The sequence below is a fragment of the Haplochromis burtoni genome, unplaced genomic scaffold (genome assembly GCF_018398535.1).
Source record: "Haplochromis burtoni strain Fernald_Lab_line unplaced genomic scaffold, NCSU_Asbu1 Contig_65, whole genome shotgun sequence".
NCBI classification, from domain to species: Eukaryota; Metazoa; Chordata; class Actinopteri; order Cichliformes; family Cichlidae; genus Haplochromis; species Haplochromis burtoni.
In genome coordinates, this window is record NW_024582426.1 from 1,503,855 (window position 1) to 1,518,449 (window position 14,595).

The 14,595-nt window shown below is 41.4% G+C and overlaps 1 protein-coding gene across 2 annotated transcripts in view; it reads left to right on the plus strand.

The window, feature by feature from the left end:
• Positions 1-620: 620 nt before the first annotated feature.
• LOC102293839 (capping protein, Arp2/3 and myosin-I linker protein 3) overlaps positions 621-14,595 on the plus strand; it is a 35,210-nt gene continuing 21,235 nt past the window's right edge. For both annotated transcript variants that reach the window (XM_005923285.3, XM_005923286.3), the window contains exons 1-17: positions 621-708; positions 813-1,150; positions 3,815-3,909; positions 6,703-6,753; positions 6,843-6,902; positions 8,913-9,034; positions 9,192-9,286; positions 9,591-9,661; positions 9,777-9,850; positions 9,928-10,003; positions 10,088-10,176; positions 12,212-12,306; positions 12,616-12,702; positions 13,193-13,302; positions 13,408-13,485; positions 13,842-13,918; positions 14,472-14,576. In XM_005923285.3, the coding sequence (XP_005923347.1) occupies positions 1,093-1,150; positions 3,815-3,909; positions 6,703-6,753; positions 6,843-6,902; positions 8,913-9,034; positions 9,192-9,286; positions 9,591-9,661; positions 9,777-9,850; positions 9,928-10,003; positions 10,088-10,176; positions 12,212-12,306; positions 12,616-12,702; positions 13,193-13,302; positions 13,408-13,485; positions 13,842-13,918; positions 14,472-14,576 (1,343 nt within the window). In that variant the 5' untranslated portion in view covers positions 621-708; positions 813-1,092. The remainder of the gene's footprint in view (positions 709-812; positions 1,151-3,814; positions 3,910-6,702; positions 6,754-6,842; positions 6,903-8,912; positions 9,035-9,191; positions 9,287-9,590; positions 9,662-9,776; positions 9,851-9,927; positions 10,004-10,087; positions 10,177-12,211; positions 12,307-12,615; positions 12,703-13,192; positions 13,303-13,407; positions 13,486-13,841; positions 13,919-14,471; positions 14,577-14,595) is intronic.

The window sequence follows — 14,595 nt, forward strand, 5'->3', positions numbered from 1 at the left end:
TGTATGTGCAAGTAAAACATGTGAGCCAAAAACTCAGGCTTCAGACTGCTTTGAATGTGCAGTTACTAGCAGTCTTCAACAACAATGATTGTCCCTAACATGCATCTCAGGGACACATCTGGCTATAACCCAGCTACTGTTCAACCCAGACAATCAAAGTGAGGGTGGCCTTAAAGGGAGGATGGCTTGTCTCAGTAAGTGAATGAACTAGGGCGGCTGCACCGAGGCCCAGGCAATATAAAACACTTTAAACTGCAGCTCATGCACTGTCTAAATAATAAAAACGTAAATAGACATAAGACTACTGCCACTTGGAGGTTAGTCCTGTGGAACATTTGCAGAGCTATTCCATTCATATTTCCTGGATGGTGATTGACTCTAATAATTTCATGAATTTCATGATTTTCACCTGAAATGCCTTGAGCTCTCAGACCTAGACTCAGCTTGACCCCTTCAGAATAAATTGTGATAATTTCAGAGACCTCAAGATTTCCATATGGAATCACGTTTTATTACCATTTACTGACTTTCCCATCAACTGCAACTGTCCAGTTCGGAAACGTAAGTTAACTGAAGAATAGCTCTACCTGGATGAATCTGATAAGCAATGTTCACTGTTTAGAATCGCTGACAAGCTCCACCTACACCCATCCCGTTTCCTGCCTCTTCTGTGGAGTCCCAGGGACAACCAACCGTGACACCCGCAGGGTAAATCTTTTCTTGTTTTTTAAGTGGCAATCTCTATTTTGGGTGTAACATTTGTTTCTGCTGCTTTGCATCTTCTGATTTCTAACTTGGGCGTGCTCTCACAGGTAGCCTAACCACAGCCTCATTATCCCAGAGTGATCCCCGCCTCCTCCTCCTCAACATCATCACTCCCTCCACCTCCCGTCTCTCCCACCATCCAGCCTCCCGACATCCAAACGGTTTCTTCCAGGAAGCGCGTCGGGCAGTCGGGTGCTCTGCTGGAATGCCTGGGAGAGAGAGCATTCTTTCTGTCCATTTCTAAGAGAGAGAGGGAGAGGGAGACATTGGGGAGGAGGTGGAGGAGAGGAAGAGGAGGAGGGGTGGCGATAGGAGAGAGGAACAGACATGGCTTCTAAAGAGATCACTGCCTCTGGTTTCGTGAGTGTGAGCAAGGATATCACAGGTGGGTAAAGACCGCCGCTTGGTTATTTTGCTCCCGGTCTTGTGTCGGTGTGCTCGCGGTCGCCCCGGGCGCGTGTGTGGTCAGGCTCCTGATGCTTTTTTCTCCGCGCGGCTGTCGGAGGCTGCGACCGTACAGACGCATTGGATGCTTGTCATGAGCTACACCTTTGCAATCAGTCCCGAACCTTGCCGGGGCGGCTTTTTTCTTTCTTCTTCTTTCCCCGCGCATGTGAATTAGTTAATCTGCAAATTAATTATTTACAGTGCAGGGAAATTAGCTTTAAGCCTGCCCTCTCTGGGTGGATCAGGTAATAAAAAACCCCAGCCCTAGGCCAAAGAGGAAAAGGGGCGTTGTGGAAAATAATGGTGTGTACTCGTGGGGTCTGGTACCGTCTTGTTCCCTGCACGTTTTTTTTTCTTTTTTAAAAAAAAACCAAGACACCCATTTCACAGTGAGATTTCCCCCTCTCTAACCCTCAACTCTTGAGTATTTCATCTTTGTTTTTCTGCAGCCTAACCAGCCAGAGCGCTGCTGCTGATTGCACGCGTGCATGCGTGTGTACGCGTGCGTGGGAAAGTGAAGAGAGGGGCACTGATACAGGCAGATGTTCACCGTATCTTGCCAACAAAAATGCATGAGCTATACAAACTCAACAGCGCGACAGAATGCACAAATATTTACTCCCCTTTTCTCAAACAGCAACAGCTTACATATGTCAAAGTCACAGCAATGCCTCGATTTCAATATCATACACGCGCGCAAAAGCACTGACACATGCACCAGCAGCACACATGCTCAGGGTAGCAGGGACTCTGCTGCTGTGTTAATTACTCCTAATGGCTCTATTAGGCTCACTGTGATGATTAATCCAGTGGAATCCCTGCCTCTTCATTCAGCCACCTGCCGGGCGGCTGCACCACCTCATCCCGCCTTTCCTGCACTGATTGACAGGTGGAGAACCTGGTGGTCTGCCTGCATGCACTAGGTCACTGGAAAGAGCCTTCCTAACAGCTGGATTGACTTAAATTATCAGGTCTCAATTCTTGGTTCGCATAGCTCTTATTAATATGGTGCAGAATGCACTAAAAGTGTCAAAAATTAGTCCTCTTGTTCCAGGAAGGATCCTATAAGTGTCATCATGTTATCTGATTATTAATTGTCCATGCAAAAAGGTATGAGCGTCATTTACGTGTTGTGTCTGGTTAGGGTGATGATACTTAAATGATTTATTTAGGAAAATGTAGCTTCATCACAGGTCATTCATATAAGAGTTGAGATGCAGTAAAGTTAAACGTGCTGTATTTTTGCTGAAATTTGATAGATTAGAAGTGTAATGGGACATTAAATCCAAATATTCGAGTAAAGTATGTACATAATCTGACCAAATGTACATAACTGCAATGGAACCTGTTCCCTTTAAGACTTATGAGCACCTAAAAATAGAAATAAATAGCGCCAGGGAAAGAATTGTTTGCATCACTGTCCATTGTGACTGTATCAACTCCACTGCACAATCCCAACAACCCAGCCTCTGTATCGATTTCCTCATAAACTTGTCAGTTGGAAGCTCTGGAGCCAGAGTAATTGAGATGCTGAATCATGTAATTTCTGCTAGCGACTGTATGTGTCTGCGATAGTGTGTCAGTGCTATGTGTTCCCAAACTGTGAGTAAGATGCTTCTTTTGGCGCATCACGGACGTTATGTGCTGTATATACAAGTCAGGGGTCACAACACCGACAGTGACACTGTTTGACAGGAACAGTTCTCAGTGAATCATAGACACTGATGCTCAAATGTGTTATATTGCTCCTGTGAGTAAGAAAATAACACTGAAGCATATTGTGACTACCTCAAAGGAAATACCTCGGAGGCAAAACATTGTTATGTATCACAGTCATTCAGTAATTAATCCACGAAATCGTGTAACTTCCCACTGAGTGCCTTTGTGCTTTGGAGCACAACCTAAAACCCTGTCAATCGTTCTGCTTCAGTGTTACGTGCAGATTATATGATTTTGCATATAAGAGGTTTGTTTCTCACGTATAATCATGATCCTGTCAACGCGGTTATTTTTATCATCTAAAATGCCACGACAGGTCAGCGTACATTGCAAGTCTGACACATCCCTCAGCTAATGTTGAGCTGGGATATTTGTACAGTAATCTGAAGTTAAAGGATCCGTCCTTATTGTTTGCATGTTGTTTTTTTGTGTTCCATTTAATTTGAATTTCTGCCACACTACTCCTTATTACTTTAGGTTTCTGAACGTGATTTTTCTACTGTATCCCTTTAGGCAATGTTAACTTTGCAAAAATCAATGTTTAGAGACAAGAGGTCCTGCAAATAATCCTGCACAGTGAACATTATGTCTCATTTTATGTCCTTCAAAATGATATTATTGTTGTAGGATTTTGCTTTGCCTGTATTTTAGTATTACTGTACAATATTAACAGACAAAAAAATAAATGTAGAGAATATTTTTGAGGTCTCTGCAAATTTGGAAGAGTGAAAAAGGATTCACAAATCTAAGACACAACAGCTTGCAAAATGTTCTTTTTATATGAAAAACTATCAAATTTGCACAAATGGTTGTTTGCTCCTTTAGAAGACTGAAACAGAGAGAGAGATTATGTTGTAACATATGTTAATGTTGTCATCCACAGAAAGCATCAGGAAGATTATTGATAAATCATCTATAAAGTTTGTTCGTGGCATTAAGCTTGACACTAAAAATGGCAAAACAGAGGACAAAATTCTGGTAAGTTGCTGCTTTCTGTTTCCTCACTGCCGACTTGGCTGGTTTAATGGGTTCTGTCTTAGCACTGGTCTGCTGATGTAGAAGAAAAAGAATGCCATAAGCCTGCTACATAAGCAGCCTGAGACATGCATCATGTATGTACTGTCTTTGATGTTTACTTCCCCTGCAGTGTTAATGGATCTCTGTCACAATGTTGATTTCTATGACAGCAGAAGCAAGAGATCCTCATTATTTAACAGCGACAGCAAACATCTTGCTTCTTTGGTCACTTGCTAACTGCATTACGGCTGCTGCCCCTCTTCTGTGACTGCTGTTGGCGGCTTGGCAGGATGAATATTGGATAGACAGGATCTGCGAGAGTGGCTGTGGATCCCTCTGTGCCTGTGGAGGCAGTGGGGGGCCGAACAGCTCACAGCCTTTGATTCTGGGGTGCTTTCATCAGAGAATATAGGACAGAGATATGAAATTTGTATTTGACTGTGCAAAACTCAGCCAGCTATCTGAACAGAATCTGGGGCAATCAGCTTGTACACGGCAGACAGGAAATCAGACTGGACCCTGTATGAATGCCAGTGTTAGCAAATGTGTAACACTTCCACTGTGTTTGCAGAAAAGGACACAACTCATGCATGGGTAACACACACTGCAGAACAGGTATAATTGATTGAGTGCACCATTAAGTGCAGCAAGGCAACCGTACATCTTTATAAGCATAATATAAAACAAATCCTTGTCTAACTAGTGTAGTTTTTATACTGTTTCGACACACTGGTTATTTCTGCCGCCCCTTCTACAATTCCCCCAGTGAGTGAATGAGCTTTTAAAAAAGGTCCATTTTTGCCTCGGCAGTGCAGAATTCCACTCATTGGATGCTGTAATGATTCATCGTGTGGTGAGGATGGGCAGTTAGGAGAGTTTCTGCATGTACAGCCTTTGATATTCAGACACTTTGATATGTCTATCTGCCAGAAACATCTTTCCAATAATCTCTTTCCAATCCATGTCTCATTTACCGCTTCCTCTTAAAAGCTGAACTGGAACGCGAGGGTTCTCTCTCCTGCTGGGTGCACATAGAAAACGGAAAAATAGATTGGAGGTTGATCAAATGCACCCGGGTTAGCATTTGGCAGGAGAGAGGAGAGTTTAATTGTGTTAAGTTTTTGTTTTCCTGTTTCACTGGAAGTTCAGGTTCGGAAGTAAGCAGTTGAAAGCTTGCTTGAGGTTGTGATTGGTGGTTTTGCTTTGTCACTACGGTTTACATGAATTTATCTGCAGAGGCCTCACCCAAACTGTCAAACAAAACAGAATTTGAATATCTGTTATCTAGCTGCATAATTAACCCACAATATATGTGCTGTGTGTCTGGTCTCCCTTTGAAGTGGAATACTCGATAAGTGTCTCTCTCTCCTGCTGCATCAGCATGATTTACTTCTGTTTACTTGCATGCACTCTCTTAACTACCACCCGTAACCCAGACTCATCACCGTAATGCGATACAATCTGGTCCTTCTAATCAACTCCTTCAGACAGTCTTTGAAGTGAAGCGCAGATCTTCACCTCTCTCTTACACTCTCTCCATCTCACATGCACATTTTGAATTTTGAATGATTTCTTTTTCGACACCTCACTTGCTGTGTGGGTGTAAGAGGCTGTCAATGTGTGCTTCAGACAGGCCTGTGTCAAGCTCCCTTCTCCAAAAAATAACAGTAGAATGAGAGAGCTGTAATTTAATTACTTATTTCATTGGGGAGAGACACATGGGCATGGGGAGGGCGGAGGGGGGAGACTTTGTCCTCGGGGAGTGTTTTAGCAGGCCCATCAGAGAGAATGGAGTAAATGATTGGAAGCGACGGAGCAGAAGAGGAGAAGAAAAAGAGCAGAGGGCAGTACTTAGGGGCTGGTGGAGAGCTGCAAAATGCCAAAGAATCACTATTCTTTGTTTGCCTTGATGGATCGAGACACTGACTTTTTTCTTCTTCTTTTTTTAGAGTGTGTGTTTGCAAGAAAAAACAAAAAGAAAGAAACTGTTTCTCAAGAAGAAGAATCAGGGGCAGAATCAGATTTACGCAAAAGCTGCATGACACAAATGTCTCCAAGCCAAAAATAAGTGGGTGCATGCACACAAATGGTGCGTGTGCTCCTTCAGATGGAGATGCACACACAGGCTCTGAGTTTGCTTTCAAATTTCGAGTCACGTCCAAACTCCCATCAAGTTTGCATTGAACTAAAAATGATCCAACACGCCTCTGACCGCAGATACCAAATTAGCAAAGATGGCAAAGCAAAAAAGCCAATTTGATGTCCTGACCCACCATGACCCGCATTTCTGTGTTTAGAACAGATCCTATGATGCGAACGGTAGAGAAGACATCTATTAGCCCTGAAATTTGGCGGTTCTCATATTAAAGACCTGGAGCGATGCTAAATGACCAGAAGAGATTGCTCGCTGGGCCCAGAGGCGCACTGCGTGTCTCGAACTAAACGTATGAGCCACTGTCATGTTTACCCACAGCAGAAGTAATAGAATGATAATGAAATTACGTTTTATGTTTGTGTCATTGTGATTAAAACATTGCAGCATGTCACCATTTCTCAGACTTGAAGATGTTAATCTGTTAATGCTTGACGTTATCGCTGACACAGATAGCAATTTGCTGGATCAGTAGATGAATAGACCCTCTCATCATTACCATGGAAACTCCTGGGACTGTTTTCTCCCTGGGGAGTATGACTGTGCAGTGAACTTTTCAAGAGTCTTCATTCAATTTGCTTTATTTCCTTTTTTTTTCCCAGGTGCTCACAACATGGCGTCTCTATTTCCTGGCGCCAAAGATTCCCACAAAGGTACTTTCTGCCACCCTCTCAAGTTAATGTGCAGTGTGAGGCTTTTAGATTCGTGCCAGCTGAAATGTCAACTATGTCTCTGACAACAGGTAGAAACCACATTCAACTTCTTGGAGATTCGAGCTTTGAATTCTCAACCTGAACATCAGGTGAATTTTTACATTAACTCTGTATGCACTCCTCTCCACTGCAACAACAAAGTTGTCTGTGCAGTTGTATAATGGTGTAGTTACATCACTGTGGCCTTCAAGGCAGGATAAAAGCATTTTAGACATTTATTAAAACAGCCACTGTGACAGTAAGAGCTCTCTTATTAACTTATTCTCTTCTGCTGTTGATGTAATGCCAACAAGGAAAAACTTACTGCAAGAATTTTTAATTATTTTTCCCAGATTTTATTTAAGCCTTTGCATGTGAGATTAAAAGGCTTTTTTTCTCCTACAGGAAATTAATAACCTGTAACCAGAAAATTATTGTCAGGTCTGCTTTTTTTCTTCTAAGTTCTTCCACTACCTTGCTTTGCAGGCAGGTCCCTGGACCAAGATTTTAGCTCCACTCAGGAGACATTGAAGGATATAAAAGCATTTTGTTACACAGCAAGGACTACAGACTGTTTCACAGTGTGGAAAGTGTGTTGTTATTTCTAGGGATAAGGTATTAAAGCTTGCAGTATTGGAGATCCTGGATGGCCCCCCGGTTTATTTTATGTCAGGCCTCAGAGAAAAGTGTCTCCCCTCTTTCAACTCTCACAAGGACCAGTGCCACAACAGATTCAATTCATAGATATCAATCTAGGGACTCTAATAGCCATGGTCAGAATGACACCTGGTTAGGAGCAAGGAAGAAGGTGGAGTGAAGTCATCAGGAACTAATGTAAACAACTCTTTGCTAGGCTCAGGTTCAATCAGCTGCTAACTAACATAGAACTGAGTCAACAACAGTCAACAAGAGGGAGAGAAAAAATACACTGATGCTCAGTTTGAATAATCAAGCATAACTTTAGTTTAGGCAAGTAAGCTTAGCTGTAATCTCAGCAGATCAGCTGATCTCATTGCCAGCTCATATCAACGGAGATGAGATCGGCTGAGATGATACCCCTCTATGTATCCAATTAGCTACCCAAGCTTCTTTGGCTGGCCCACAGTTGTTGCTCTGCAAGCTGCTTTATAGCCCAGCTCCATGTTTTGTTTTGTTTTTGGACTAATTTAACGAATATCAAACCCGCTCTGTTCTGTGGTGGAGTCTTGCTACTGGTCTCTTTGTCTTATCTATGTATGCGAATGGAAGGGCTGGTAGCTGTATGGCACCAAACATAAATGACTGCAGATGGAAATAGTCTTCTTTTGACTGTATTGTAGTGGCCTTAACTAAAATGCAAATTGCCACCCAGTTAATATCAGTTTTTTACACTTAATTCTTGACAATGGGACCAGAATCATGTCCGTACGTTGTCCAAATTTGTGCCACATGCAGCACACAACAGAAGATTTTCCAATTCAGGCCTATTTTCACTACTACAGGTATTTTCTGTAGTAAGGTTGCAATGACTTCTACTTACTGTTCTCACATTGGTTCAATTTTTACATTATGCAGACTATATACTTGGTAGCTGGCAGGGCAAAATCCAGTCTGACTGATTCAGACATTTGCTTTCTCACATGTGTAGAAAAGTTTAGAGATGCAGTGGGTGTGTGAAAACAGCTGTGGAGAAAAACAAGGAAGATCTTTCAATCTAGACCTCAGGGGCTCTTAAAGGTTCAGCTCATAGAAATCTCCGGGTCAGTGGCTGTTGTGGAAAAGAGCTACAGCATAACAGAGATTAAGGTCCAGTATAAGTTATCAAGGTAAACCTGGCTATGTGCTTATGTAAGGGATAAATCTTTCCTATCATAGTCAAGTACCTGATATAGCTCTGATATACTTGCATTTATACTTGCAGTTGTTTGCTCCTTCACTTTAGTGTTTATTATAACAGACAGATAATCTACGAAGTTGTGTCATCATTCCATTTAACAAGTCCAGTGGTTTCATATATAATTCATATAGTTTAAATGCAAGTAATTAAAAAATAGATACATTAGTTTGTTTAATAAATGAAATTTAAGATTCAACTGCCACGATATTTTTCAGTCTTTTACGGATATTTTTCTTATGCGCAGGTTGTTATCGACACTGACAAGTCCAGTTACTCCCTGAGGTTTGAGTCACGGGAACACCTCAATCATGTGGTCAGCCATATAAATTTCGCTCTGTCTCGAATATTCAACAACTCCATTTTTGCGTAAGTGTCGGTGCCTCTCAAGATAAAATGAGAATAAATAGTCACGTCTGTGCAGTGGTGAAAAATTGGAAAGTTTAAAGAAGGATGACCTTTATTTGCGCAATTATCAAAAGATAAATGATTCCTTACAGTATCTGTGTTTCTTTTATGTTTGCAGCCCTTCCATCTGTCATTCAGACAGTGACCTTTCGGAGGGCAGCAGGAAGTATTCACCCAGCTCCGAGACTTCAGTGGAGACACAGAGGGCCTGCGGTAAAAGAGACGTTATCATCAAACATGGGAATTTGCACGCATGCATACACAGGCAGTCACACACAGATATGAGCATGTGTACACCACTTGGCAGACTCAAGAGGAAGTTGGCACACGTACTTTACAAATGCTCTCCCAGATGTTCTTTTTAGTGCTGTCACACATATAAAAGATTGATAATTTGGACAAATGTTTCTGTGTGCATTTTCCTCCCCTTTTTGCCATTTACTGCTGAAGGAAGCAGCTGTTCTCATCAACTCTTTTTCCCCCTCTTCTGTTTGTTCCTCCCCCTTTCCTTTCTCAGGAGGCTTCTCAGAGACTTACGCTGCTCTGTGCGACTATAATGGCATCAGCTGCAAGGAGGAAGTGCAGTGGGTAAGAGCTGTGGGGCTGTGCCTGTGTTACTGTGAGTGTGTTTGAATGTTACATATATATGACTGCGCACAATATGAGGGGGGTGTCATGCACTCATTGATAATGTTTCTCCTAGGATGTGGACACCATCTATCACTCTCAGGACAACAGGGAGTTTAACTTGCTGGACTTCAGCCACCTGGAGAGCAGGTCAGGAACGAATGGCGGTTGGGCAATATTGCAGCCAAATTACAGTTCCTCATTTATCCAGTTTTTCCCTTTTACAGAGATTTGGCTGTCATTGTTGCATCAATGGCTTACAACACCTGGTTCACTAAACTGTACTGCAAAGACCTGCGCATTGTAAGTATAAACTTGTGTGCTACACCTTACAGTATTCCTGAAGGGTCACCGACCAAGGTTTTAAATATGTCTTTCATGCATCAGGGCTCAGAGGTCACTGAGCAGGTCCTGCACACAGTCAGCAAATCCTCCAGCCTTGAAGAGATCACTCTGGAGAATGCTGGGTTAAAATCGTGAGTAGCAGTCTTCATTTACTTTTTGTGCTTTGACTATTATAGAAACTCTGATTCCTGAAATGGGCATTAATTTTATCCTGGCTTGATTTTTTTTTAATGCAAATGACAACATTTACCAAACAGTTTTAAGTGTATTTTGTGAACCTTAGTGGTGTTTGTCTTTTAATGATTGACCCATGCTAAGAACTTGGTCAGAATACCTGAGAATGCTGCTTCTATTAGTCAATTGTTGGCCTTATTTTGATTAACTTGTATGTCCTGGAACAAGGCTAAATCTCTGTACTATTGAATTATATATTATATATGTATTGTATGCGTAAGTGCTTGTCTGTGAATGTAGTGTAAGTTCATAGAGTTTTAGTTCATAGTGTCACCGCAGTGTTTGTCAGTTGTTTCAATCGCTTCATTGAATGACATCAAATATCTTTGTGTTTTATGCTGTTAAGCAATGTTTTGGTGGGGTCATGTATAGATGCCAGTGGATCCGGGTCACAAGTGTTTATTGATAGTGTGACTGCTGATAAAAGTAGCAGGATGAATTCTGAAGGACCAAGTCAGTCACCTGATCTTAACCTAATGGACCATTCCTTTAAAGTAACGGAAGACAAACCTGAATGCAGACAGAACCACAAACAATCAATAACTGAAATCTGGTTGCAGTAAAGGCCTGGCTGAGAATCTAAAGGGAAGAAAGGCAGCATTTGGTGATATCCACGGGTTCTAGACTTCAGACAGTCACCGGCTGCGAATTTCTATCCAAGTATTAAAAATAATCCTCTTAGTTAAAATTGTTAGTTTTTCCAATTAATTTTGAGCCTCTGAAAATGAGCTACTATGTATAAAAATGGGTGTATTTCCTAAATAATGCAGTACTGAGTTTTAAAAACGTCTTTAATTGAAGCTGAAAGTTTGCAATTTAATCACATTTTGACTGTTTGACTTAAAATTCATTCATTACAAAGAAATATATATATATATTGCAGTTTTATATTTGCAGTTTATATATATTATATATATATATATATATATATAATATATTATATATATATATATATATATATATATATATATATATATAATATATATTATTAACTGCAAAAGATGAGCTGGCTTGAAGCTCTGCAGCGATTTATTTAAGAATCAGCCCATGGTATGCTTTTATGTTTCCTCTCAAACACAGAAGCTCAGAGAACATGTCAACAAGTAACTAGAGCAAAGATGTCAAACTCATTTTACACTGTGGGACACATACCAGCCCACTTTGATCTTAGGTGGGTTGGATCAGTGAAACTACTGCTTCCATCAGTGTAAAGTTTGACTACACATTTAACAGATGGCACTTCTTTTTCTACATGATAGAGAAATATTGATTTAATAAATGAAATAAATTTGTCAGGATGACAGTTTGAGCTTAAATTGTAAGAAATAAATATGTAAAATTACAGACAAAGTTCTGGTAGCTTAAATCCCAGACGGTCCTGTAATGAAACAACAGAAACATTTTGTTAATTCACATAAAATGTCCTTTTAAAAAAATGCGAGCATATTGTAAAAAATGACATTTCCATAGTAGATGAGTTTTCTCTCATGTCATTGTTTATCTTTTCTATCTTTATCTATAACTTATTTACTCTAGTGTAGTAAGAATGGTTGTAAGGGACGTCTTTGTCAGTAGCCAAAGCTGCAAAACCTTTGAAAATACAGCTAAAAGTTCAAAATTGATGCCCTCCTTCACATTTTTCAAAACTATCCAGTGGGCCAGATTGGAGTCTTTGCCAGGCCGGTTCCAGCCCATGGGCCCTATGTTTGACACCCCTGAACTGCAGCAAAACTATGAAAACTGTGTTTCTGGCCACACGTGGCTGTTGTAACTATGCCACTTGTAGTGGCAATGCAGCAAAAGTCACACAAAAAGCACATCAGTACATCATGATGGGCACTCAACATTTATAAACCAAGAGATTTATAATGAACCTGATACTTCAACTGCAGTTGCAGCTCTCTGTAGGTAACTGCACACCCACTTTTGCAGTGACTTCCCACAGAAGATGTCAGTAGCTCTTTCAGAGAACCCTGCATCTGTCATCCATTCCCTCAACTTGGCGCACAACTCACTGGATAACCAAGGTATCGTAAATTATCTCCCTTTTTTGTTTTTCTAATTTAATCTTTGGGTCTGGAGAAAAACTCAAGCTTGTGTTTGATGTGATGAAGAAAGACAGTTCTATTTTCACTGGCTCTCATTGTTCTATATCTAAATATTACCTGAAAGGGTCTGTTGAGTCCAATAGTAAAAGAAAATAGTGGCTCATTTTGGCTTATCTGGTCCCTGATCCGTTAACTCAGAAGCAGGTACATCTGTTACAGTGAAAATTACTTTCAAGTGACAAGAAATTCTGCGACTCACTTTTTATATCTGCTGTGTTCATGCTGCAGGTGTGTCCAACTTAATCCAGCAAGTGTGTCGCCTCAGCAAGGGGCTTCGTCTCCTCAACCTCTCCAAGACCTCACTCACCTCCAAAGGTTAGGAGTTGCCCCACCTTGTTTTTTTCCTTATTTACCCCTGTCTGTGAGTTAAATAAAAGTATGGCACAGGTGTTACTCACCAAAATCAGGAGGAGAACAAGTTGGATCCCCTGCAGCTTTCAGAGCTCGGGTTAGATCATACTGTGGTTGAGGGGATATAATGTTTTCAGAGCTTTGTTTTATGCTTTCGCCCCGCTATGACTCCATATTTACTTACAATGTCATGTGCTGCCCTGCAGGCAGCATGCCTTCTGCTACTGTCTCATCGTACAGGGTACCCAGCGGAGAATTTAAATATTACATTGAATTGCGCTACTTCCCATAACATCCACTGATACCTGCTGCTCCAAGATGTCTATGAATAATTTAAAGACACAAAATGTTTTGAGAGCATTCTCTTTCTCCTTTTTAATATTGTACAGCTACCAGCTCTCATCTTTCTCATTTTTCATTTCATCTCTCTGCGCTCTACTCCCCTTTCTCTCAGGAGTGGTTTCTCTCTCTCAGGCTTTGTGCTCCAGCGATGAGTACTCTAACTCCCTGCTGCACCTGGACCTGAGCAAGAACCCCGGGGTCCTCTCGGGGGAGGATGCATCGGTCAGAAAGCACAAGCCATCTGGAAACACAAATACACGCTGCCCCATTTAATCTCCACTTTTTCAGCCTAATACGATGTTTCTCCTCTTCTCGACCTATTCGCAGAACCTTTATCTCTTCTTGTCTCAACCCAACTGCCTGGTCCACTTGGATCTGTCGGGCACAGACTGCTGTGTTGACTCAGTGAGTATTTAATGGGTGGGTGTGATCAAATGTGTGTCTTTGGGATGCACTTTGATATCGCCTGAAGAGCAGTAAGGGCTTATTGGTAACTAAGATTACATTTTTTGGATAGCACTTGCCAACGTTTGCCTGCTGCTAAATGTTCAAAGAGTGCGTGACGACAAGCTAGAAGTCAGTGAAGTTGTTTTTTTTTATAATTGAGATTTCTTCAACAAAACAAAAATAAACACAAAAAAGCAACATTGCCATCACTATCTGCGCATCCCTAATGCATGTGCAATTTAAAAAAAAATGCATTTCTCTCTGCGTGCAATTCTCAGCCCAAATTAACCGTTTCCACCCTGTGTGTCATGCAGCTATTTGGGGCTCTTCTGAGGGGGTGTTGTGCTGATCTCTCCTTTCTGAATCTTTCCAAAAATTCCTTCTCCCACAGGTTAGTCATATCTTTAAGATTACCGAAACAATAAATGCAGCTCCAAACCCAAATCTGGGAAGACATCATCCCTATTTCACCTTAAAGGCATCATCTTTCCGCTCATGTCATTCCGTCTCCATCTTTTTTTCTTTTTCTTTTTTTTGTCAGTTGTTATCTTCATTTCTTGCTTAATGGGAAATCAGAAATGTGCTTTGTGGGAATCTCTGGAACATTGTGTTTCCTCTCTGTGGGTGTGTCTACTGCCGTTTAAAAGCAGAACTTTTGGCACAGTCTGCATAGATAAGACTCATGAATATTTAAGCAGAGCTATCTATCATTTGACCCCACTCGCTCCCCCCTCTTACACCAAAGCAATATTCACTCATATTTCTCATTCTTTGTCAGTAGTCTACACTCAGCTCTGCACTCAAATTTACCTAGAATGTCAACAGTGTGACTTCATCTGCTGTGTGTGGTCGGTTTCATCCCATCCCACTCTCCGTATTATCTCTTCACCTCTACATCTTCTCGCTTTGATCCTCTGTGGGGGGGGGGATTTCTAATCCAATAGGAAAGTGAAGGATACGCTGCCGTTGTTCCGTCAGTTTTTCAGCTCAGCTTTCAGCCTCACTCATGTCAGCCTGGCCTCTATGAAGCTGCCCCCTGATGTTCTGAGGTACCTACCATGTCACTTC